Below are 23929 nucleotides of genomic sequence, written 5' to 3' on the forward strand. Positions count from 1 at the left end.
TATCGCCCACATTTAAAAATTTATTTGATATACATTATGAGACACCAAAATAACACTTCGTATTATGTAGCAGCTATTCATGTTGAAGCTGCCAGAACAAACATACGCCGTTTAGTAATCCCTCGCGGCGCGAAGGCGACGTCAGCTGCTTCTCATGACGTCATTTCAGACGCATGCGCAGGCAGAAATTTCTACGTCACGCCGTGTCTTGATTCCGCGCCAATTGCAACCTGAGTTGAGCGGAGGAAAAACTCCGGCGTTCGTTCCGAATTTGCCATTCATCGAAGTAGCTTCTTAACATGGCGGTATCGAATAGCCGTGCGTTACTAATATTGGTGGTGAGTTGTTGTCTCCATGTTACTGTTAGGGGCAACATAATCCGGCTTTTTTCAACAAACCCGCCGGATTTCGTCAATGTTTCTGATCTTAGGGCCAGCATAAGAACTGTGGTTGACAACCTGGGAAATCGACTTCGGTGCGATGAACATGGACTCAAACACGCCGAATGTGTGAAGGTGAGACGATTTTACTTTACTTTGTTGGTTGCTATAGTAACCACTTGTTGTCTGTCGGGAAAGTGCTGAAATTTAAGTTGATTTTGAAGGGTAAACAACTGGACGAATATTTTTTTTTTAATTTTTTCCTGAAAATGGCCTCCGAGAGCGTTTCAAATCATTGTAAATATTAGAAAGGAGGTGAAATATACATTTAATAAGATTTTTATGATAAATTTTAAAAACTTCTAAAAATTTTGAAAAAAAAAAAATACTAAAGCTGTTTAAAGATGTTTTGAACATTCTTCTTCAAATTGAGAGAATATTTTGTTATGCTCTAACATACTGTAAAAAAATTCAATAAAAAGTTTGTAAAGAAATTTTGCAAAAAAAAACCAAGTGCTTCATTTTTTTTTTTTAATTTTTTATATAAATTGTGTTATTTGAAGTGATATAGTTATAATGTTGAAGTGATATGTTAAAGTGGATAATAAATCATTAATGAATTTGGTAATCGCTGATAGTGAATATTAAAATCTAAATAATTAATTTTCAATTTTATTTAAAATTATAGTTTTCCTTCAATTATTTGCAAAATTAAAAGAAATGTGACTTTAGAATTTCTTTAAATACTTTTTTACACTAAATTTGTTATGACGATGAGTGTACTTTATTTGCTAATGAAAGAACAAAATTTTTACTATGAAACAGTTAATATTTTCATTAAACATATGAAAAGAGCTTAACTTTTTCTTTATCTTTTCAATCAAAAGATTCTAAAATAATCAAATCCTTTAAATTCAGTGTATATTTTCTTGACAAGGTTCGTTATGTAATGAGAATTAAAAATAGTCTACTTTAAATTTGAGCAATTTTTTTTTAATAAAAAAAATGCTCTTTGTTTGTGCAAAACTCTAACATAATCTATGTTAACTGAAATAATAATAATAATAAAAAAAATGAATAAAAATATCCATCTCGTTACTTTTTATACATTTTTATTATGCTACCGTGAAACGACTACGTGCAGTGTCGTTTAGTTGTATGCAGTAATGTTTTCGAAAACATTACATAACAATAATTAAATGAAATTATATGCAAATTACAATTTATTTTTATTTTATCATATCTTAGAGGAAGAAACATTTTGTTTTTTTCAATATCTGTTCTATTTTGGCTAAAATTTGTTTATTTAATGCTTTATTGTAATCTAACCATTTGACAGATTTATATCGTAACTGTCTGTCTTAATATATATTTTTAAACAGAATTGTTTTATAGATTAAATTTTTTCGTGCATACTTAAGAATTTAAAATCAATATTTATTTCTGAATTCTTTGTACATTTCACTGCTTGAATGATTGTTGCACGTGCATTTTCGATCTTACATATTTATTTAGTAAAGGATATAAAATGGCTGAATTTTATATTATATATCACCATCTTTTTTAATTAATTTGTGTTGAATAAAATATTTAATTTTTAGTGTCAAGATTAATTCTGTCTTTTTTAATTTCTGAAACATTATTTCCTTTTTGTCATTTTTTTCAAGCGACTATTGCGATTGTAACAGTATCGTAAACAAACAATCACCGTCTCGGTTCTGGATTCTACCGACCATGCTCGTTTAGTTCTATTTATTTCTGATTTTCTCTTCCTTCTATTAAAAGAAATTTTACCAGAACAAACTGTCATTCTAAGCATTTAGTGATCTGTCGTTCTATCAATATTGCAAATTCATTAAAAAAAAAAAATCTGTTTTTTAAAGGTGTATTCTAGGAGTACAGGGGCATGCCAAGAAGAGGCGAATAATTTTTGTATTGGCGCGAATAATTTTGTTCTGTTTTATTTCCGAACAATAATTAAATAAAACAAAAAAAACTGAATTTATTTTCCCGATATTCGAGTTAAAAAAAATTAGCTATACAAATTCGGAAACCTATTAACTAGTAATGAAAGACATTTTCCAACAATTCAGTCTTATACCAATAAAATATTTAATAATTTTTAACGAGCGCAGAACTTGTGGAAAAGCATTAACAAGTCTTGTGTGTATATTAATAAGAAATATCGCAATTAGCCTATTACATCTAAAGGCATGAGATTATACCTCTTTTCAATTAAGAAATGTAATTTTGCAAAATTCAGCCCCATGTAACAGGTTTATGGCTCGAATATAAGTTGTCTTTCATTTTAACAGTTGATTATTTTGATGAGTAATTATTAGTTTAATAGTTAATATAGTACTAAATTATTTTAGAGCTGTTTGTTTCTATTTTGATGTTTGACTATAATAATAATATCATATTAATCATATAAATCAAAATGTAATTACTTATAAAATAAATTGTAAAATCAAATCAATCAAATGATTTAATATATGCTGCTTTATACAGAGGAATGATTAGAGGAAAGAATATGGAAATAAGGGTAATAATAATAAACTATTTAAAGGGTACAAAATGCAAAATGCAAAAAAAAAAAAAAAAAAAAAAAAAATCTGAAACCGTTGTTCTAATTTAAGTATTTTCTATATTTCTAAAACAATATCTTAAGAAATACACGCATTTGTTAAAAGGATATACATATGTACCTTCTTTTCTTAATGCAGTTTAAGAAATGCCACTGGTTAAACACAACAAAAATACTTTAAAAAAAGTTAGAACTACACACCTGCGGTCCACTGCACTGACCGCTTTCCGTCTTTAACATGTTTTATTTTACGTAACCGTCTCTTATCTGGTACCAAACTGTCTGTAGTAACTTTTTAGGTAACTTTTAACTGAAAAAAGAAACGAAAGAGCATTTATTTATTTTTATTGCACGTTTGTTTTCGATGTGTGTCACGTGTTTATGTGGAGTTCGTGTTTGAGGGCAGAGGAAAAAAGGTGCATTTTTGTTTCCAAACAGTACAATTCTAAACAAAGAAATCGAATTTGGAATCCTCCTGAATTATTTATGCTCAGTGTTCTGAAGTTCTATTGTTAATACTTCCTGTTTTGGGGAAAGCTGTGGGATTCAACAAATACACAATGAAAAAAAAAAATATATGAAGTAAAAATATTAGTTGATGTTTTTAACTAAAAGGAAGCAATTTCTATTTTTAAGCCTTGGTTTCGGTTTGTTCAATTTTCCCTGCGTTTTTAAAATTGGGTCAAAAAGGTGGCATGAATTCTTTTCTTTACCTTGTAGACCGTTAATATGGGGTGATTCAATTTATAAAAAAAAGTACAAATAATACCTTTATGCTCTTTTAATAATTCTAGTGATATTTTTTATTAGCTAATTAACAGCAGAATTTTTTAAGTGTACATTTTATTCTTTGCTTAATAAATTACTTCTGCTTTCTTTTTTCTTAAAGATGGGAGGAATAACAAGATATTTTATCTATTTTTTTTTAAAAATAAAAGCATTAATTTTTAACAAGCTAAGTATGGTAATTTTTAAAAAATCGCCCATTTTCTGCAATAACTGTGATATTGCAAGAAATATTCTATTCTGACATAGAATTATCATTAAGATTATCAGTTATGATTAAATGTACCCCTAATTATAAATAAAAAGATATCATAATTGCTATTAAATGCTCTCAGAATAAAAAAATATCATTTATGATTAAGTGGACTCATATTCAAAAATTAAAATTAACATTTATGATGAAATAGAATCATAAGTGATAAATACAATTTAATTTTAATTATATCTATTTTTAAAAATGCTTTTAAACAAATGTATTCTGCTTTCATGACTGTTAAGTCTCACAACATTCCTACGAAATAATAAATAAATAAATAAATAAAACCAATTTCCCAAATCTGAAATCAGCTTTATTGTTCAATTTTTCCTATTTTATTATTTCGTATGATAATATGCTATTTCATTTTCATTGGTTAATTTGGTAGCATATTTTCTATGCCATCCAGGATTATATTGTCAAATAATATCGCTTGCCGCAAAAAAAAAAAAAAAAAAAAAAAAAAAAAAAAAAAATGTTTGGGCAAAGGTTTTGTAGCAACAACAAATAAGCATATATATTAATTAAATAATAAAACTCGGCAATACAAGCAGTACCTCATCGGTGTAAACGACAAGCTGGAAATTGGGGAGAATTTCTTCTAATCTTCCAATATTTTTAATTACCTAAATTTGACTTTTCAATTGTATTAACCATTTACTAAAACATGAAATGAAACCTTTTGCTATTTTTTTAATATAAGATTGCTTTTAGACTGAAAAATATATATAAATTCCGCGATACGTTATGCGATATGCAGTGTGCCTAAATCATTAGAAATGCGGTACTAGGTTGTTGAATCCAGAGCTGATAATTGTAATTATTTCTTCGCTAACGATGCTTACTTAGAAAGGGTTTTCAAATTTTTAACTAAAAATGTGTTAACTGTTATATGTTAAAAGATTTTTTAATAACTCTGAAGTACATTATGATACAAAAACCATTTTTACTAAAGTGAAATTCAGTAATGTCGACTTTATTACTGCAGAATTTTTTTTTTCTCCAATTCCAATAAATTAATTTTAAGTATATTTTTTATATAAATATTATATTAAATATATGTTAAGCATATTTTTATTTAATATATTTTTTATATATATTTATAGGTATATATTAAATAATTGTTTCAGTTACTATGTTTCTTTTTTACCACAGCGTTATATATCATGGTATTAAATCCATTTATTTATGTGCACGTTATAGTTAAGAATAAATTTTCAAAAATAATATAAAGACAATATTATCACAATACGATATTTCGGATTAGAATTTGGAATCTCACATAATCTTTTTTTATATATTAGATCCCAGATGTGCTCAAAATGAACGAATTACGTGTACCTTTCACCAGTAATATTTATTATTGATTTAATTGTTTTAAATTACTTAAGAATCATAACATTTAAAGCAAAGCTTCGCAAATAAACGCATACGCTTCCAAAATTTTCTCAGGATTTTGGCCTAAAAAAATTCTCTGTTATCCTGTAAATATCAAGACTACTTCCAGTTTGAAATCTTATTGGTCATCATTTTGTTCGAAATCTTAAAGTATAGTTAATTTCAAAATTATTTACGGGAGTTTGCTAAAAAAAAAATTCTCCATTAAAGCACAGATCCATATAATCTTAAACTGGTACTCGGCACGAAGAATTTTGCTGATGGCTGAATTTTTAATTTCCTTTAAATAAGGCTTGGCAGAACTTTAACTGAAGCGAAGAAATTAAAACCCTGTCTTGGATTTACAAATAAATAAATAAATCTTTACTACGTTTAAGAATTTTAAATCGTTTCAAAGAATTCAACAAAAACTAATTCAGAGAAATAAAATAAGATGTGAATAAACTGAATGTTTATCTGTAACATTTTTTATTGAAACGTTAATAATTCTCTTGAATTAACTAAATCCAACCTTGCATGACATCCAAACTGGCTGAATAAATGCGAGACCTTATCCTTATTTTCTTCTAGCCATTTTTTTTTTTTTTGTTGTTGTTGTTTGTTTTTCTCTAATTATTTTGCTTTCTTTTCCTCGATAAATGTCTCAATTTTTAATGATAATTCCTGTTTAGTTATGCATGTTTTAGAAAATTTAAGATTTATTGAATTTGAATTTTAATATTGAAAATTTCGACATAAGAGCATAAATTCTGATGTCGAAAATACAATTGCAAGTTTGCTAGACACAATGATAATTCATTCATCAATGCGGGAAAAAAATCTAAACCTCAAGCATAACAAAAATGAGTGTATTTTGTAATGCTCAAACAAAGCAGTTAGGAGATAACTTGAATATATTATTTTTACTAATTTCTTTAGCCATGCAATGGAGCTTAACTATTTTTATTATTTCTGTCAGGCAGACAGTTAATTTAAATCATAATTAATCTTTACAGATTACCTATTGTTCAAGACGGCACATCATTGTCTTGTTTCTAAAGAATATATCATATATTTTTTTCTATCAAATAACATATTTGCATAAATTAGAAATGATTTGTTAGGAGTCACTGCACGGGCTCTATTCTAAAAAAATGATGGATATTCTCTCTATGTATATTTTTTTTAAATAGAAAGTTTGTGGTGCTTTGTTATGTCACATCTAATTTCCCACATTTCATTTTTTTGGTTGCGTAACCTCTGTAGAAAAAGTAGAGTGTCAAGGGAATCAAAGTACAAGTCCATCATTGGGAACTATGTATGTGCTGTAACTGTAACTTTGATGAAACTGTATATGCTTTTGTGTATGACATAAGCATGCGTGATGCATGTCATACATGTAGTGAATGCACCTTGCTTGATGTTTAATATACTTGATTAATTTCAACCATATCTTTAATTGAATATTAAAGAGAAATTTAATTTATCATTTTGCGGTAGTCTGCAAGTGATCAAACGTGAGCTGATTGCGGACACAGAATTCGCCATGCTTGTGGAGATAATTGACATCTAAGTTTTTATATCGCATTTTAGTTACTTTATTAATTATTTCATAAATAAATAATAACGGAATTTTAAAAAATAATGTTTATTAAATGAATTATATTTAATGTGTTTTAAATTTAATGGTTTGTATGATTCCATTATAAATGTATAATTCTATTTGTTATAAATGGAATTTTATAATAAAAATTTATATAAATCAATTAGTTAAAAACGCCTGCTTTTGAAATTTTCTTTCCATTTTATTTTTATGTGACTGAATTTTATTTCGTGTTTTTTATTGTTTGTGTATTTGTTTTATTATATGCTACATTAGATAAATTTTTAAGATCTTTGAAAAAGATCTTGTTAAATAAAAATATTGCACGTTGAATCCGAAATCTTATGCGGTATTCATTTTAATGTCAGCCGAATTATTTAAACTAAACTGAATTTTGAAATGACGCACACTTTTGATTTATCATTCATAAATAACTTCGCATTTTCTATTGATATTGAAAATTCATGTTGATAGATTATTAAATTAATTGCAGATAACGGTTTTAATTCAAACTAATTATATATCTGGGAATACAAAAGCTTTATAATCTTCTCTTTAAAGAGAAATCGAAAAATTATCTAATGCGATTCCGCGGACTAATTTATAGTTCAAAGAAAAGTAGTATCTTGTTGAAACATTTTTAATTGGTTTGATGTTTTGCGTGATTTATTAACACGATTGGGGGATTTCTGTAAAATTTTGCACTTTATTGAACAATATCTCAATGCTGTGTATGGTGGAAAGGGGGAAAAAAAATTGAATTTGCTAGATTTATCGAAAAGTCCGTTTAGAATCACCATTTCACTTGATATGAACAGGAAGAAATAATGCAACTGTAAAACGAGCAAGTATTGCTTCGGTTTATGTCACAATAGCTAATCGTGCGATGAATTATCGAATGGCGAATATTATGTCATGTTGTCCGCTGAGTAATTTAATCCTTATGTAATGTTATCGAATCCTATTGAAACTGCTGACATTCAATCCGTTTATTTATGACATCAGCAATTTTCAAGGAAATAACAGTGAACAATGATTGGTATTCAAAGTTCCTTTTGAATACCAATCAAATCAATTCCTTTTAGCAATGTAGTAATTTTAAAAATTGCGAAATGTGTTTTGAAGTGCTTCTAAATAGATTTCCAAAGGATGTCTGTGTTTGAAATGTAAGAGTTCCAGTTGTATAATGATTAATTATAAAATATCAAGTTTCTTTTGATATAAAAAATATTAACTCTAAAACCATGTTTGATATTCCGACAAATGCATGCAAATTTTACATAAAAACAAAATTTGCGTAAATGTTAAGATGAAAAATATTATAAAATACAAATAAGATTTTAATAAAAGTTGGAATAAATGATATTTAAGTAAAATATTTTTCATATCACAGACCCCCAAGAAGAATCATGAGAAATATCTTGATGTTTATAAGATAACGCCATCTATTGTATCAAAAAATAAAGTAGTAAATTTATGTAACAGCTACAGCTGTAGATTTTAATAATTCCACGTTTTTTTTAACTCTTTTTTCCCAAAAAATTGAAGAAAGGAAAGGAAGAAAGAAAGAAAACTGCTTTTTTTTTAAAAAAAAATCTTAATCGTGATTGAAGTTTTAAACAAGATTTTCATTATGGCAGTAATCGAGTGTAGGCTGTACTAATGGTTCTGCCCGTTGCCCGAATTCGATTACGCGTAATATCTTGCATCATTATCTCGTTAGATCATTAACAAAACACCTTCAAGTGGAAAAATTCGTTCACCTTGTTACTCCTTGTCTTTTTCTTCCTTCAAGATGTGTAAAATCTCTTCATTGCGCTAAATATCTAAATGACAGGCGAATATTTATTTTTATTTTATTGATCATCGCAAATTGGTATCAACGAGGAAGATTTTATTCTTTCAATCATATTCTTGTTTCTTTTAGTTCATGTTTAGGAAAAAGATAATTGATTTGTAATCAGATATGTTAACTAATAAAATGAATGTTTGCGAAAGACGGAAATTCTCTAACAATGAAGCTCTGACTAATGCTTCTTTGGTGAGTTTACGAAAAAAGAAATTTGACCTTAAACTTGATATATGTAACCACATTTGAATAACATAGACGAAAATAACAATTTGAGTTTCATAGTTCCTTAATAGGATTGATAGAATGATAGATTTATTTGCAGACTAAACAAAAGGGTTTTGTCTGTAAATAATTTTGTTAGTTCAGTTAATCCCATCAAGGAAGTTGCTGAAGATATATTGTAACTAGTGGAACTGGTTTTAGATTTGTGGAAGATGATATTGAAAATAATACATAAATTATTGGAAGCACTTTCAAAAGATCCAGTTAAAGAAATTTTTAGAATGAGGTATGAACAACCATACGAAAAAATAATTTAAAATAGAGCTGGGTTTTTATACAAGAATTCTGTTAACATTTCCCTGTCTGCTGTCTTTGCAGCTAAAACTGGTGAATGGAATGAAATAAAATTTCATTTGCAGTTTTTAGAAAGCATGGGGAAATAAATCCCCTTCATCCCAAAAATGGGTTGAGTGTCGCTGATGCAATGTTTTGCACACAGTGAAGGTCAACACATTAAAATTGTGTTAAATTAAAATCTTGTTGCACAAGATCCAGCGGAAACTAACGTTGATTAATATTAGGATTGTATTATTATTATTTATATTATTATTATAATCAACGTTGATTATTTTATGGGTATGCCATTCATTGTTATATGTGCTTTTTTTAACACTTGAACATTATTGATACTTTATAAAATATTTCCATACATTCATTATAACTTCTGACTCGTTTTCTTTCCAAGGCCGCCAAAATCTCTCCTATTAATTGGTTGTTGTTACTTCTTTTTTTCTTTTCTTTTGCAGAATTCGTCTCTTTGTACCTTCTATAGTATGCATATGGAATACAGTTTAATTTCGTTTATTAGTTTTTAATTGTATGTGCTACCAAATAAGGAATGATATTTTATGCTATCTTGTATTTAAAAAATTGCACTAAAAGATTTGAAAGAATTGATTAGGGCATTTGTAATTGCAAACGATTTGTTAAATGGCTTCAGATCCAAATAAGGATCGTTATTTATTGCTATGTCTCTGCTCCAATGATGTTAAATCTTTTGCTAGGCATAGCTATTATATGTACCATATGAAGCATGCTACGCTGTCTTTTATTTATTTATTTTTCTTATTTACAATGTTTTAATCTTCAGTTTTTAAATTAAATTCGTAAAAAAATAATTGCTTTTTTTTTTTTTTGCAATGTTATTAAAAAATGCCGCTAATTTTTTTTTCTTTTTTTTTCTGTGAGAGAGAGAGAGATTACCGTGAAATAGAGAGAAAGGGATAAAAATACTGGCTTTGGTCACGCAGAATTTAGACAAATAATCACAATTTTTCCTTTTTAATACAAAATTTCATTTTGTAATAAACAACCATAATAGTTTACAATTTTAAGTATGTAAGTATAATATATAAAATGCAAAGATAAAATAATAAATTTCAATTTAAGGGATGGCGAAATCAAAAATCGAAAATAGGATTTATGGTTTTTTTTTTTTTTTTTTTTTTTTTTTGCGATGAGTGATTGAAAATTGAATTTTGATCTTCGTTAATTCTCACTCTTAGACATCGAATTCAATTCATTAAAAATAGATATCAAGGCAGAGAAAACATACTCAAGCTATTTAAGAGATCACCTCCGCTTAAAAGAGCAAAAGACATTAATACTTAGATGCCGGTTCTCTCGCCAGATAAATAATGCTACAAGAATACGATGAATAAATAAATATATAATAAATAAGTAATAATGAAATAAGAATTACGGAAATTAAATTGAAGGAAAAATTAATGCTTTATCTTAATATAGTAAAGTACCCATTTTAAAATTAAATTTTATTATCAGTATATGTTATAATACGTACATTATGTACAATTAATGCGTATGCAAATTATATTCAAATATATGGCAAATAATATGCAAATGTGCATAATATACGTATTATATGTTATTATATAATTACTGGCTGACCTGGCAAACGTTGTTCTGCCATATAAATTATTCCTAGTGAATATTTTGGTTGTTAATTAAAAAATAACAAATGTATTGTAAGTGTGTGGGGATGAGATCTATGACAGAAAGGGGAATGGAGCGCTGTAGACGATGATCGTCGATAAAAAACAACAACACCAACCATTCATTTTTTCAATACAATGTATTTCATGAATGTAACGAACATGTACACTGTTTGATCTCTTAAAAGTTAAATGTAAAGTGAAAAAAGTAATATTTTTTTTATCCTTAAGTATAAAAATGAAATAAAGAAAATCAATATTCATTTCGAAAAGCAATTGAGTGTACGATATTTTTTGTCAGTCCGTCTTTAGACATCATAAATAAGCTCGATGGTTTGCCCATGCGGGAACAGGCCACGTATAATTGTCCGTGTGAAAAACATGATGTACCCAAATCGAAGCCGCAAACAGACATCGTTTGGCCTTGCGACTTATTAATTGTCATTGCGAATGCCAATTTAATAGGAAATTGAATACGTTTGAATTCAATTGACACGTCAGTGAGAATCATTAGAATTTGTGGTAGCAAAACATTTTCGACTCGGAATTTGCCATTCAAAATGGTGGCTCCGATATCGTTTTTCATCAATTTTTTAATGACCAATCGCGTACCATTGCGCAGCCGTAGTGGGTTCAAATTCCGAAGTAAAATAACCAAAATGTCTCTTTCTGCCAGCCACGCATGATTTATGTATTGTGTGCTTACATCGGGAAATATGCGGTCAATGAGAGCATTTTGGGAATCAACGACAATGCAGAAATTAGTGGGCAATTTTATGCCTCCAGTATTTTCAAAGACAGCAACTTCTCCATCGCCGATATCTAACAATTGGTCCGAGAATGTGTCAGCAGGTGGATCTTGTAGCATTTGGACGCGCATGTTTATTTTTACTGAACTTTTTCAACATTACGCCACAGTGGCGATGATTTCAAGCAAGCGTTGTACTCAACAGCGTACGTTGAACGTGGACACGCTAATTACCTAGCGTTATGAAATTACGACCTATTCTCATACCTACCAAATACACATACAAAATGTCATACAAATCGGTCGAGCCGTTTCGGAGGAGTACGAACACAATCACCGTGACACGAGATTTTTATATATTAGATATTATGTGTTAATAATACAAAATATATTTTGTATTATTAACACATAATTAATTTAATTTTTAATTTTTTAATTCTTTTGTGTATTACTCTACATTAAGTTTGTTTTAATCGTTTTACTTGGCTCTCAATTATTATTTTAATATCGGACCCTCATTACCTCCCCCCCCCCCGCCTCCGACATACATATTTAATTTTTGGTAGATTATCTATTAAACTGAACAACGCATTATTATTAATGGCAATAATATCTTTATAAGATATTTACAAATTATCTGCCATAAGCAATATGCGTTCACCCGGTTTCTCATTTTTTTTTTCATTCTTTGAGACCATTCAAATTTATAAATTGCAATTAATATTCCATAGACAGGTTCTATTCCTTATCATATTTCATCACAAATTACTATCAATCAGGAAGACATTGTTTCCTCGATTACTCTTTTTATCTTTCTTGCAATCAATAAAAAAAAAAGGCAATTGATTTCTAATCAGATTTATTAGACAATAAGATGACTGGTTTCGAACATTCAATTACACTACACAAATATTCGTCTGAAGTGTTTCATCAGAGTGTGACAGATTACCTCTCGAACTCTTTTCTAACCTGTTGGATCGCTCTTTTTCGGTCTCATTGGGTTTTTCTCCCTTCTTCCTCAGACCTTTCAGAACTAATGTTTTAATATTCGTTAGCTTTAGTAGCGGTCATTTTTTTTTTTTCTGTTGCGTCATAGATGTGTGCGGTCGATCGGAGATTGCTACTTCCTTTGACTTGATTGAAGTGTGTCCCATTCAGAATTCTTTAGCGGTCAACAATGGCTTTCAAAAGCAATTTTCTTTGACCTGAGTTTTTAGCAACGCTTACTAATTTTTTTTATGAACTTCAACCTGGAATGTTCTTGATATTTCAGGAAATAGAGTCTCAAGGTAGGTTTAAAAGATACTAGTATTGCCTTGGCTTATTCCGCTCAACTCTGCATATAATAATATTTATTAAATTGGACATTTTTCTTTTTCGATTACGTTTTATATCAACACTGTAGATGAGAGATTGTTTAATATGAACTGTGTTTCATATGAATTCATTTGTGATTAACAGGTACTTACAAAAATGAAATTCGTGAATTTGAGTTTTGAGTAATATAATTACATCTTCTGAATTTCATCCTAGTTTTCTTAAGATATTGAGTTGAGATGTGAACTGCCAATTCGAGACTAAAATTCAGAAATGGGATTATCGTGGCAAATGTGGCGTAATTTTAGACACAATAGAAATAATTGAGATTTAGTAGAATCGCAATACTATACTGACCATATTCACATATAATAATAGCTCAGAACAACTTGATACCTGATTCTCGTTCATTTTTCTACTGAGTATCATTTTTTTATAAATCAGGTAATAACGTATATGTGAATAATGTGACAATAATTAATGTTAATTAAAGTATTGATATTTTACATGCTTTGGTAAAATTTTCTAAATAGAAATATTTTTATTAATTATTTGTGGATACAAATATTGAAGAATTTGAAAACCAAACAAGCAGCAAAAAAAAGGGGGGAGGGTGTATCTGAAGAGTTTAAGCCTCGGAGGATTGACGATCCATGAGCAAATTGGTCCAGATTTATATGGAACGCATTAAATGTTTTGAACGTTCATCTTTCAGTGTGGTTTGAAGAAAGGATGCAAGTTTGGGTACCATTGCCATTATCATATTTCTGAACTCTTATGAAATCAAGAATGGAACAAAGCATGCAGTTACAAGATTCCATTTTTACTAACCTGAACGAAGTTATATATATATATATATATAAAAAAAAGTTATTACGAGAGTATACTCACGTATTTACAATTATCCGTGGAATTACGAGCATAAAATAAGCGAATTCCGCTACTAATCGACAAAGCAACCGAAATAGGTTTTCAATAAAACATTAATGCTTTTGAATAATTTTATTTACAGTAAGGGACTCGACACATACAATTCTAACTCAATAAATAGTAGACTTTAATATTTAAAGTTTGTTGGCTTACATTTTTACAAAAAAAGTCTATTATTTTGTTTTCTTTGTATTAAAAAAAACTTTTTAAAATTTATTTTTGAAGTTTTTTTTAACATAATAATATGTAAGTTTGGAATACTGCTTGCAAACGGAATTATAAGGTATGCATGATTAAACATAGTATAAAAAGTTCTACAGAATAGATATTTGGACTTAGAACTTCAAATTTGACATGTACTTACTTCGTGAGTAATAGAGGCTTACTAAGAGAGGATTTTTCAAATATTGTAATTAGATTTTTAATTAAAAATTTATCGAAATCTTAACGTCTTTCTCTGATGATTTTAGCGCATATTACCGCACAAAAAAGAACCTAATTTTTTGATCACTTTAAGATTTTTTTTAAAGAACTTTTCAGTATTATCAAATTTATTTCCGTGCAATTTTTGTAATTTTAATAAAAATATATAAATATTCAAAATATGCTTAATTATATTTTTAAATAATATTTTTCATTGTTTTAGTAACCGTTTTAAGACATGTCCCCGTTGCAATAACATTATCCTCTCCCCCCCCCATTCTTATGCATTCTATCTTTGCAATATTTAAGGGGGAAAAAATAACATAAAAATAGTTGAATAAATCCCAAAATATTATGATTAAAACATTATTACAATATTTCGGATTAGGGGGACAAAATCTTCTTTAATTTATATAACTTTTTGGGAATTATCAACCACGAGGCTAATCGAAAACTTTAATGTGTAGCTATGTATCTTTTTAAAAATCTTCGCCGGCAGTTTAAGAAGTCACGATGTATGCGACGAATATCGTGGTATCTGAGTATCCAAGAGATCTTCATTCAAATAGTGATTTTCAAGGTTTCATCCGTCCATGAGCCTCTTGAACTTCTGCAACCTGTTGGATCCTTCTTTTTGGACTCAATGAGTTCATTCTCCGCCCTCAGACCCTTTCAAAGTTGTTGTTTCAGTATTTATCTATTATTAACCACAGCATTTTTGTTGCTATGTTGCGTCATAGATAGAAGCGATCAACCGAAGATAGGTTCTTCCCATTTCACTTCCTGTTGAGACGCCAACGTTAATATTGATAATTTTTATAAGTGTATTAACTCTAATCTATCCATTACAGGTCGATATGCCTAAATTTCAATGGCTTGAGTTGACTTCTTAAAAAAACAACTTAGGGTTAAAAAATTCTACTCTTACTTATCAAGAAAGTCGTTAATTTTGTTTAAATTGTTCTAAATCATTAGATATCACTATTTTTATTTCCCGTATATCATTATTTTAAAAATGGCAGTAATATCACATATTTTTTTTTAAATTTTTATTTAGATTGGTCAATTAGCGTTGCTTCGCCAGTGCACTATGGTGGACGAACATTAATAGGATGCTTTGGCATTGTCCACTGATCACATGGCCTCGAATATTATAAATATATTTGGCATTACAATTCTATGATTTGAATTTTATATAAACATAACGTTTCACTATACTTTAGAAAAATCAGAATATATCTAAATTTTAATAATTAGTCTTTATTTTTTTGTTTTGTTTTTTTCTTTATTTATATCAATTTCCTATCGATATATTATATTTCTTTAGTAAGCATGACTCATATTTCGAAAATGGCATATTTAAAAATTAAAAAGAAATATAGAAAATGGGCTTCTAAGCCACGGAAAACGACACGAAGTTTTTCAAAACGTTTTTTGTGATCGAACCATTATTCCAATAAAAAAAATAGTTTTAAATTGAATTTCAAGAAACAAATTATATGCAAATATTTAAACTCGACGACTTTTTTTCCCCGTTTTCCGTTTCCGTTAAATCGCCAAGAATTGACTCAACAAAATTTTCTCAAAAACGAAAAAGGGAAGAGAAAAACTTTTCCCGAAATCTTGCTTTTGACTGTTACGCATTCTGATTCCTTCCGTGAAACAGCATTTGTTTTAGAAAGTAATTTTTAGTTTAAACTTTGTTTGACCCACTTTATCTTGAGCAGTCCTTTGTCCAAATTGCTGATTCGAATCACGCAGAGAGTGGTTTCTAAATTTATATCTTTGTTGTTAAAAAAAAATAAAAAATGCCGGAACAATGGTTCCGAATGAAGTGGAGGGTCGGTCAAGACGTTAGAGGTCGCTTTTTCTCCTTACTGTAAACAAACCCCCTGTTATAATGAAAAACTGTTAATATAGATGTTACATATAGTCACTGAAGTGTGCAATGGAAATTGTTCGCTTGTCATGATATTATGTTTGGCTTTGTTTTCGAAGGAATTGCTATTTATTCCGAGTTTCTTGCCCTTTACTTGTTAGAAGTGAAAAATAAAATGAAATAGGCACGTGAAAATAAAAATATCGTTTCCTACCCAATATAATCGCACGGATAAATTGAAATTTAGACACTTATGAAGATTTCTATTGTTATTTTTTATTTTATCCATTTTTTTGTTTGTTTATTTTTGTGCCCATCCGTGTTAAACATACTAAAGACATGAATGACCGAGAAACATATTCGGAAGAAGATAATGGATCTGTATGTCCAGGCAGTCTTAAGCAGCAGCATTTAAAAACGGGTCGATTGATATGTGCTTTATTATCTGGCAATTAGTCTTAACCAATATTAGTTAAAGAATTGGTTGATTGATATGTGCTTTAGCAAGGAATTGTTCACTGTATTCGAGATGACTATTGAATATTAAGTAGGATTTTCTTGGTTTTTCCAGAAGTGAGGCATAAATGTGGTGTAGTTTCGCTGAATGTTCTCAAAAGAAATAACCAGCCACTATATATCGGAACTAAGTAGGATTTCTATCTTAAATACTATCTCAGTGTCATCTTATGATTTATCTACAAAAATTGAAGCAAGTAGTAAATTCCAAACCAACTATCTTACAAAATAGTCTTTGTTATCTTAAGACAAAAAAAAATAATGATATCAATTTTATTTTTGTTGAATTTTCTCCTTAATTTTAATTCTATTTGATACACAAACTGAAATAATGTTTTTAATTTTTATGATGGAATTTTAACTCATTCATCATAGCATTCATAGTGTGTTTTTGCCCCTCTTTAATTCCGTAATGGGATTTCTATTTTTCCCTTTTATTTCGTAATATATACACTTTTTAATTTGCAGTAAGCTGATTTAATTGAATTCATGTTTTTCTGTCATATTAAATAACAAAATTTAATATTTTCTCACGGCATTCTATAAATAATCTGACAGTCTAACTAGTCAATAAAAAGGTCGCCAAAGGCAGGTAGTTTTCAAAATATTTAGAAGTAAATTCCTGATTATCAGTGCCAATATGAATTTTGGTGGGCACCAAATCTGAATATCATATTCGCTTCAGTGTGCAACGAACCTTAACCTCGTCTAATTGGACAATACTTAGTTCCTGAATTTGAGAAAATGTTGTTTACTCCCAAGATATCAATAGCTTGCTTCAAAATTGAAATTGATGCCAAAAATGTTTATTTAGGCGAAAATTCGGTTTTCAAAATAACTTTCCGACTACTTGGAGCGTAAAATTTAATTTCGAAAGTATTTGTTTTTGAAAACATGCACTGGAAACAGGTGGAAATTGCAAGTTATTATACCTTATAAAGCTTATGGGAAATTGGGACTTTTAAATAAAGGGAATAAGTCATTTTTTTAAAAAATTGTAAATAATATTATTTATAGTTTCTTTATGTGTTTATTTTCACACGGAAATATCAACTAGGTCATGGAATTCAAAAGAATCAGTCAATAATAGAGTTTGTTCAGTAGGGCGCAGAATGCTCGATGTTATGATATCTGGCTGAAGATCATGCAGAAAGGCCGCTGCACACATTCAGTTTATATCGGGCACATTTCATTTATAATTTCCGATTAGCAACATGCTAGGAAGGTAATAAGTAATAAGTTCCTTTAATCTCATTGATGACAATTAGGTACTACATAGATATTTTTTGTGGTATAGAAATGTCAGTCAAATCGTTAGAGACATATTTGTTCAGCATTTCTCCACGAGGTTTTAGAGAAATTTGAGATATGTGTGCATTTCTCAACTCTAGCAATGTATCACGCACATGTTATTACTTTTTCGATATGTTGCTAATCCTTGTCCGACATAATTCTATGTTCGAGATGCGTGTGCACTTCTTAACTATAGCAATGTATTTCACACCATTTATTACTTCTTCGACATGTTGCTGATCCTTGTCTGATCTAAATCTATGTTCGAGATATGTGTACTCTCCCCAACTCTAGCAATGTATTCCACACCATTTATTACTTCTTCAATATGTTGTTAATTCTTAGTCGACATAAATCTATGTTTGAGATTTGTGTGCACTTCCCAAATCTAGCTTGTATTTCACGCCACTTATTACTTCTTCGGCATTTTGCTAATCCTTGTTCGACATAAAACGAATATTTGTTCACAAGGCCAATAAATAATTGATGTTATAATAATTGATGCTATGATAATAATTGCTGTTGTTACTGTCTATTTTATCTCGATGAATTAAAGCTCTGGTAATTATATAGTAATTAAATCATGATAATTATTATAAATTCATTATTAAATTTATTATATATTATAAAATTATTATTATTTAAATTCGTGATTATTATTGAAATTTTTTTTGATATCTTATTTTTCCATTGATTATACTGCACAGTGATGGATATTTGTATTATTTATAATTTTGATTTTTAAAAATAAATTTTGAAATTTTTGAACGATTAATAAAAAAATTTTTATTATACTTTTATTTGATTAATACCTTTCAATTTTTCATATGATATATTCGAATTTCTTAACTAAAAATAATTCTTACATAGTTTATTGATTAATTTTCTTTAATTTAAAATTATTTTCTGCATATTAATTTCACTCATATATGTTAACTGAGAATTGAAAGTAAAATTAAGTAATAATAATAATAGTAATAATGAACTGGTGCAGAGCATAAGATTAAAATTTTGCTTGATTTTTTTAAGTAAATATTTATTTATTGCGGTTTTTTTTCCCTCTCTCTTTCTTTCTCTTTTTGAATGAACTAGAATAAAGTTACTTTATAATTTTGGTTTTGAATCCTTTCCGTTTTCTCTAATTGGAAAGATCATGAATAAGCGAAAATCAATATTTATTCGTTCCCTCTTTGTGTTAAAGGTTGCTAAATGAGGACTAGTGGTAAACCAGCTGAAAAAAACAACAATTTGTAACTGCAAATAAATAAACAAATAAATAAAACAACTCTTCTCACTTTCTTGTAAAAGCATTCCTACTGGTAAATTCTATACATGCATTCTTTAGAAGTACTTAGAAAACTACTAGGCATTCTTCACATTTACTACATTATAAAAGTTTGCTGTTTTGACACATGAAAATTAGCGCGTTTTTGTTTTTTAGTACTTGCATACTTTTTATGATTTTTAGTTTTCAAATCATTGCTGTGAAAAAGTACAATAGTTATGAAAAGGAATGAAGTATGGTGTATCAGGTATAAAGTAAATGAAATATTTATTTTCTCGAAAACGAATTCGTTCGTTTTTCCGATAAGTTAACAATAAGTTTTAGCACTTTTTATTTTTATTTTGTACGTGATTTAAACTGTGCATCTTTTCCAGTGACAGTTACAATGTGGTTTATAAATATTCAAGTGGCATTCAGTTGAAGTTCGCAATTTCTGAACTTGCGTAATTGTTTTAATGACATTGAAGTCTAATATCCATCCATCCAACTGTTAAATAATTAAATGATTTAAGACTCGGGTGTATGGGCATTTAATGTCATTGAAGGAATTAACGTCATTAACCGTCCATAATCTGGTATATTGTGAGAAAAATTTTAATCTTATTTACCACTTCTTTATTATAAAATTTTTTTTCAAGGCAGAATATTTCAACTGAGTTTAATTACTTCTTTAAACCTAATTTAACTGTGTCAATCAACAGAATTTAGTTATGGTCCCATGCACAAGGCAAATGCATCAAATTTACAGTTATAAATATTAGTAAAATGTCAGATGAAAGGAGAAATTCAAGGTTAGAGACATAAATCTATTTTATACATCTGAAATAGCATTGACAGATGCGGTCATCTTTTTGTTGCTCTGGTGGAAAAATTCCAATCAAAATTCAGCTGCCTAGCCTGCCTTTAGCGTCATCAGTATGTCTGAATGTTTGATATCTCAAATATTTGTATATCATTTCCTTGGATAGCTAGCGGTGCTGCTGAATTGATTATTTTTGAAATAAGTGTGTCTACATACTAAATATTCTAATAGAAGACTTTCCCTTTTTTTTTAGGAATGACGGAAACTGCTAAGTTAACATTCAATTCCGCTAGAATATTTGTATTACTGTCACGTCTTCCTTAATAAGAACTTGTCTAGACTTAAGGTAGACAAAACTCATTAAAAATACATTTACAATTGCACCCCTTCTTTGAAGCACCGGTGACAAAATTATGAAAAAAAAAATTAATTTCTGATTTTATTTTGATTGCTATAAGTTTTTAAATTTATGTGTAAATCAGGTATCATTTTTTTTTTTTACTTTGTGTTCCCTTGGATAGTTTTTAATGCATATTTTTTAAAACGAACCCTTTAAAGTTTTATTTGTCAAAAAATAACTTCTGCAACATGTACATATAGAGCAGAACTTCGTTTAGCGAGCATAATTCTTTCCCGAAAATTGCTTGCAATACAAAACACTTTTTAAGCGAAACATTGTTTCCCATAGGAATCCATATAAAATAGGACAGTATGTTCCATTCCGAAAAGAAAAAAAAAAAATACTCAAACAATTTTAATATAGTATAATTTATTATTTATAATACATGCTTTTTCTTTGCGACAAAACTGTCTAAAACGTTTGTCTCTGGCTATAACTTCAAGCTTTCTTGAAAATGAAACATAGCATTATCGTTTAATGAATTTGTAGCTCGCATAGCTATTGCTTTATCAGGACGATGTCTCTCAACATACGATGCAATAATTTCCCACGCTTTCGTCATCTCCCTTATTTCTCATGCATTTTGGCACTCTGTTATGTCTATTATTTCTTCCTGACCTGACTAAATCCCCTCCGCAGCTTTTTGATGCGGCACAGAATACAGAATCGTAAGTTCTTCGATAGTTCTGGCTATTATAGTCTAGACATTATCTCGTCGATTAAGGCTTCAAAGGAACTTGTTCAAACCCTTCGGAGCCGCGCTTGACAACTCTATCCGACCAAAATGCCTTCCGTGTAAATATAAGGATTCTTTTCAAACAAGTGCTCAATACTGTCTAATACAGGCCAATCTGGCATGTGCGGTCGCCTCTCCACTTGTTTTGCGAAACATTGCCCTCTCAGAGAGTTACTTTTTTTACATCTTGTTTTGCTCGTCATGTACATCTCTCGTTAAGCAAAATTTGTTGCATTCTCAACCTGTATTGGATGAATGTTGGTGAATAATTTGGAGATATCTGTATAGTTGAAACACTATTTTTATCCAAATTAAAATTGCAGTTTAAATATTTTTTTCCTCGCAATGTCTTTATAATTGATGGTGAAAAATTTTTTGTGGGTAATAAGTCCAGCAGTTGCTTATTATTGAAATTGCTTTCAATTAAAATCAATATGAAAAATACACATTGTAAGGATTTTATTTGAAGCAAAGACAACTGATTATGAATAATTTTTGAAAAGTCTTCCTGGCTATTCATTTTTTTTTTTTTTTTTTTTTTTTTTGTCTTCAAACAGTCTACGCGTCTTTAGAAATTTATTCTATACTTTTAATCTTATCATTTTTGTACTGTAAAAAAAGAAGACAAGTTAAATACATTGACAATACCATGATTTAGATACAAAAATTGTTGTATTTTCTTTTTAAAAAAATTCATATTTAACCTTGTGGCAAAATTTTGGATTCGGTAAAAAGTCAAAGGTTTTTTTTTTAATTAATTACCAGCTGTTTTCAAAAGTTTGGTGTGCTTTAAAAACGCTGGATTACTATAGGCTACTGTAGATGTGTGACACTTTGGTAAGAAGAATCCCTGTATCAGGTGTCAGATAAACTATCTAACTTCGATTTTCATGATTTGTTACAAAATAACTTTGATGCTGCTTCAAAAGAACTTATTAATAAAAAAAAAATATTATTTTTACTGCCGAGTGCAAGTTGGTTCCAACGAAATCTAGATTTTGAAACTCAATTTTTTTTAGTACCTGTTATAATAATTTAAATTTATTGCACTTAGAAATGCAAAAAGTTCAGAAGATATTGATAACTGAATTGAAGTAAAGATATTTAATTTTAGCTATTATTTATATATTTATTTATTTTTATTTAATGAAAATTTTATTGTTTATTTTGCAGTTCCTTACTAATGTTTATTAATCAACGCCTTAATGATTATTTTCTTTGTAATTTAATATTTTCCAGTATCTAATTCATTTCTTTAAAATTTCCATCATGATTATTTAATATATCATTTTAACTATGCAAAAAGAAATTGAATTAAATACATTAATAACTATTCATTCATTGATAAGAATTGCAGAAAATTTAAAATTTAAATTAATATTGTAGCTCAATATGTTCCATTCCCATTAAGATGAATATAAATTTGATTTTGTTGCTCATATTTTAACGTTGTCTTTGATATTATATAAAGGTGAATTTTTATCTCTAATATTTAAAGCCTTTACTCAGAAGTTACTGAAATTATTTTCAAAAATTGTACAAAAATCCCCCTCTGTAAGTTAAATGGTATTCATTATAAATTATATGCTAATGTAGTGATCTATGAATCTAAAAATAATAGTCCTTAGATTCAAAGAACTGAAATATTTTGTTGCTTATAATAATTAATAGAAAATCATAGATTAATATTAAAGTAAAATGATGCAGAATAAGACTGAAATATTAAATTTTATATTTTGGAGTAATTTTATTTCGAGCAGCTGTCGAAATAATAATAATTGGTCGCAACTCTTTAATATAAATAGAAATCTACATAAGACAAAAAAGATATTTAAACACTCTATCGAGACAATCAACAGCATAAATGAGATTTTAAAGCTGAAAAATTGCAATTTCGCTTGGTATTTCACAATTTTAGTGTCTGTTGTAGTATTGAATCAGTAAGTATTATTATTTTTTAATTCTATATAAAATAGCATTTCGACCTTTTTTAATTTCTCCAGACACATAAAAAATATTTTTTGATACGCGTCTTATCTTAAAATTTGAAGACAAATAATTCGATAGGAAATCAGCTTTCAGTTCTTTTTTTTTATTCAAATGAATTATTATCTGTTTGTTTCGATAAATTATATTTTTATTTCTGGTTTCTCTAGTGGCATCACTACTTGATCTCGTTCTTTAATCCTCTGTGGCATCAAAGAGCAGACGATTTTTTTTTTCAACTTGTGATCATTAACACCTGTTGCATTTTATTGTGCAAATGATCCCAAAAGTTTGTTTTATTACGTTGCATTTTAACCTAAACGACCCTTATACGGATGTATTCGTTTTGTTTATCATCATAAACAAATACGTTTATCTGCATTTTGCATTTCCCTCCCGAATTATTGAACTTTGAAGTATGATAACATTTTAATATGAAAGGATTTTTTTTTCCCCTTTATGTGCGTTGTTTTGTTCTAGCTAAATAGTTTTGCATTTTGTTTATGATTGTTTCTGTATGTGAAAGTACTTTTTTTTAA

At 28.5% G+C, this 23929-nt stretch overlaps 1 protein-coding gene across 1 annotated transcript in view; it reads left to right on the forward strand.

Moving 5' to 3' along the window:
* Nucleotides 1–251: 251 nt before the first annotated feature.
* The window catches only part of LOC129976098 (zinc transporter ZIP6-like), a 130954-nt gene continuing 107276 nt past the window's right edge, over nt 252–23929 (forward strand). The window contains exon 1 of the mRNA XM_056089483.1: nt 252–515. Coding sequence (XP_055945458.1) covers nt 300–515 — 216 coding nt within the window. The 5' untranslated portion in view covers nt 252–299. The remainder of the gene's footprint in view (nt 516–23929) is intronic.

Source organism: Argiope bruennichi, chromosome 1 (genome assembly GCF_947563725.1).
Source record: "Argiope bruennichi chromosome 1, qqArgBrue1.1, whole genome shotgun sequence".
In the NCBI taxonomy this organism is placed as follows: domain Eukaryota; kingdom Metazoa; phylum Arthropoda; class Arachnida; order Araneae; family Araneidae; genus Argiope; species Argiope bruennichi.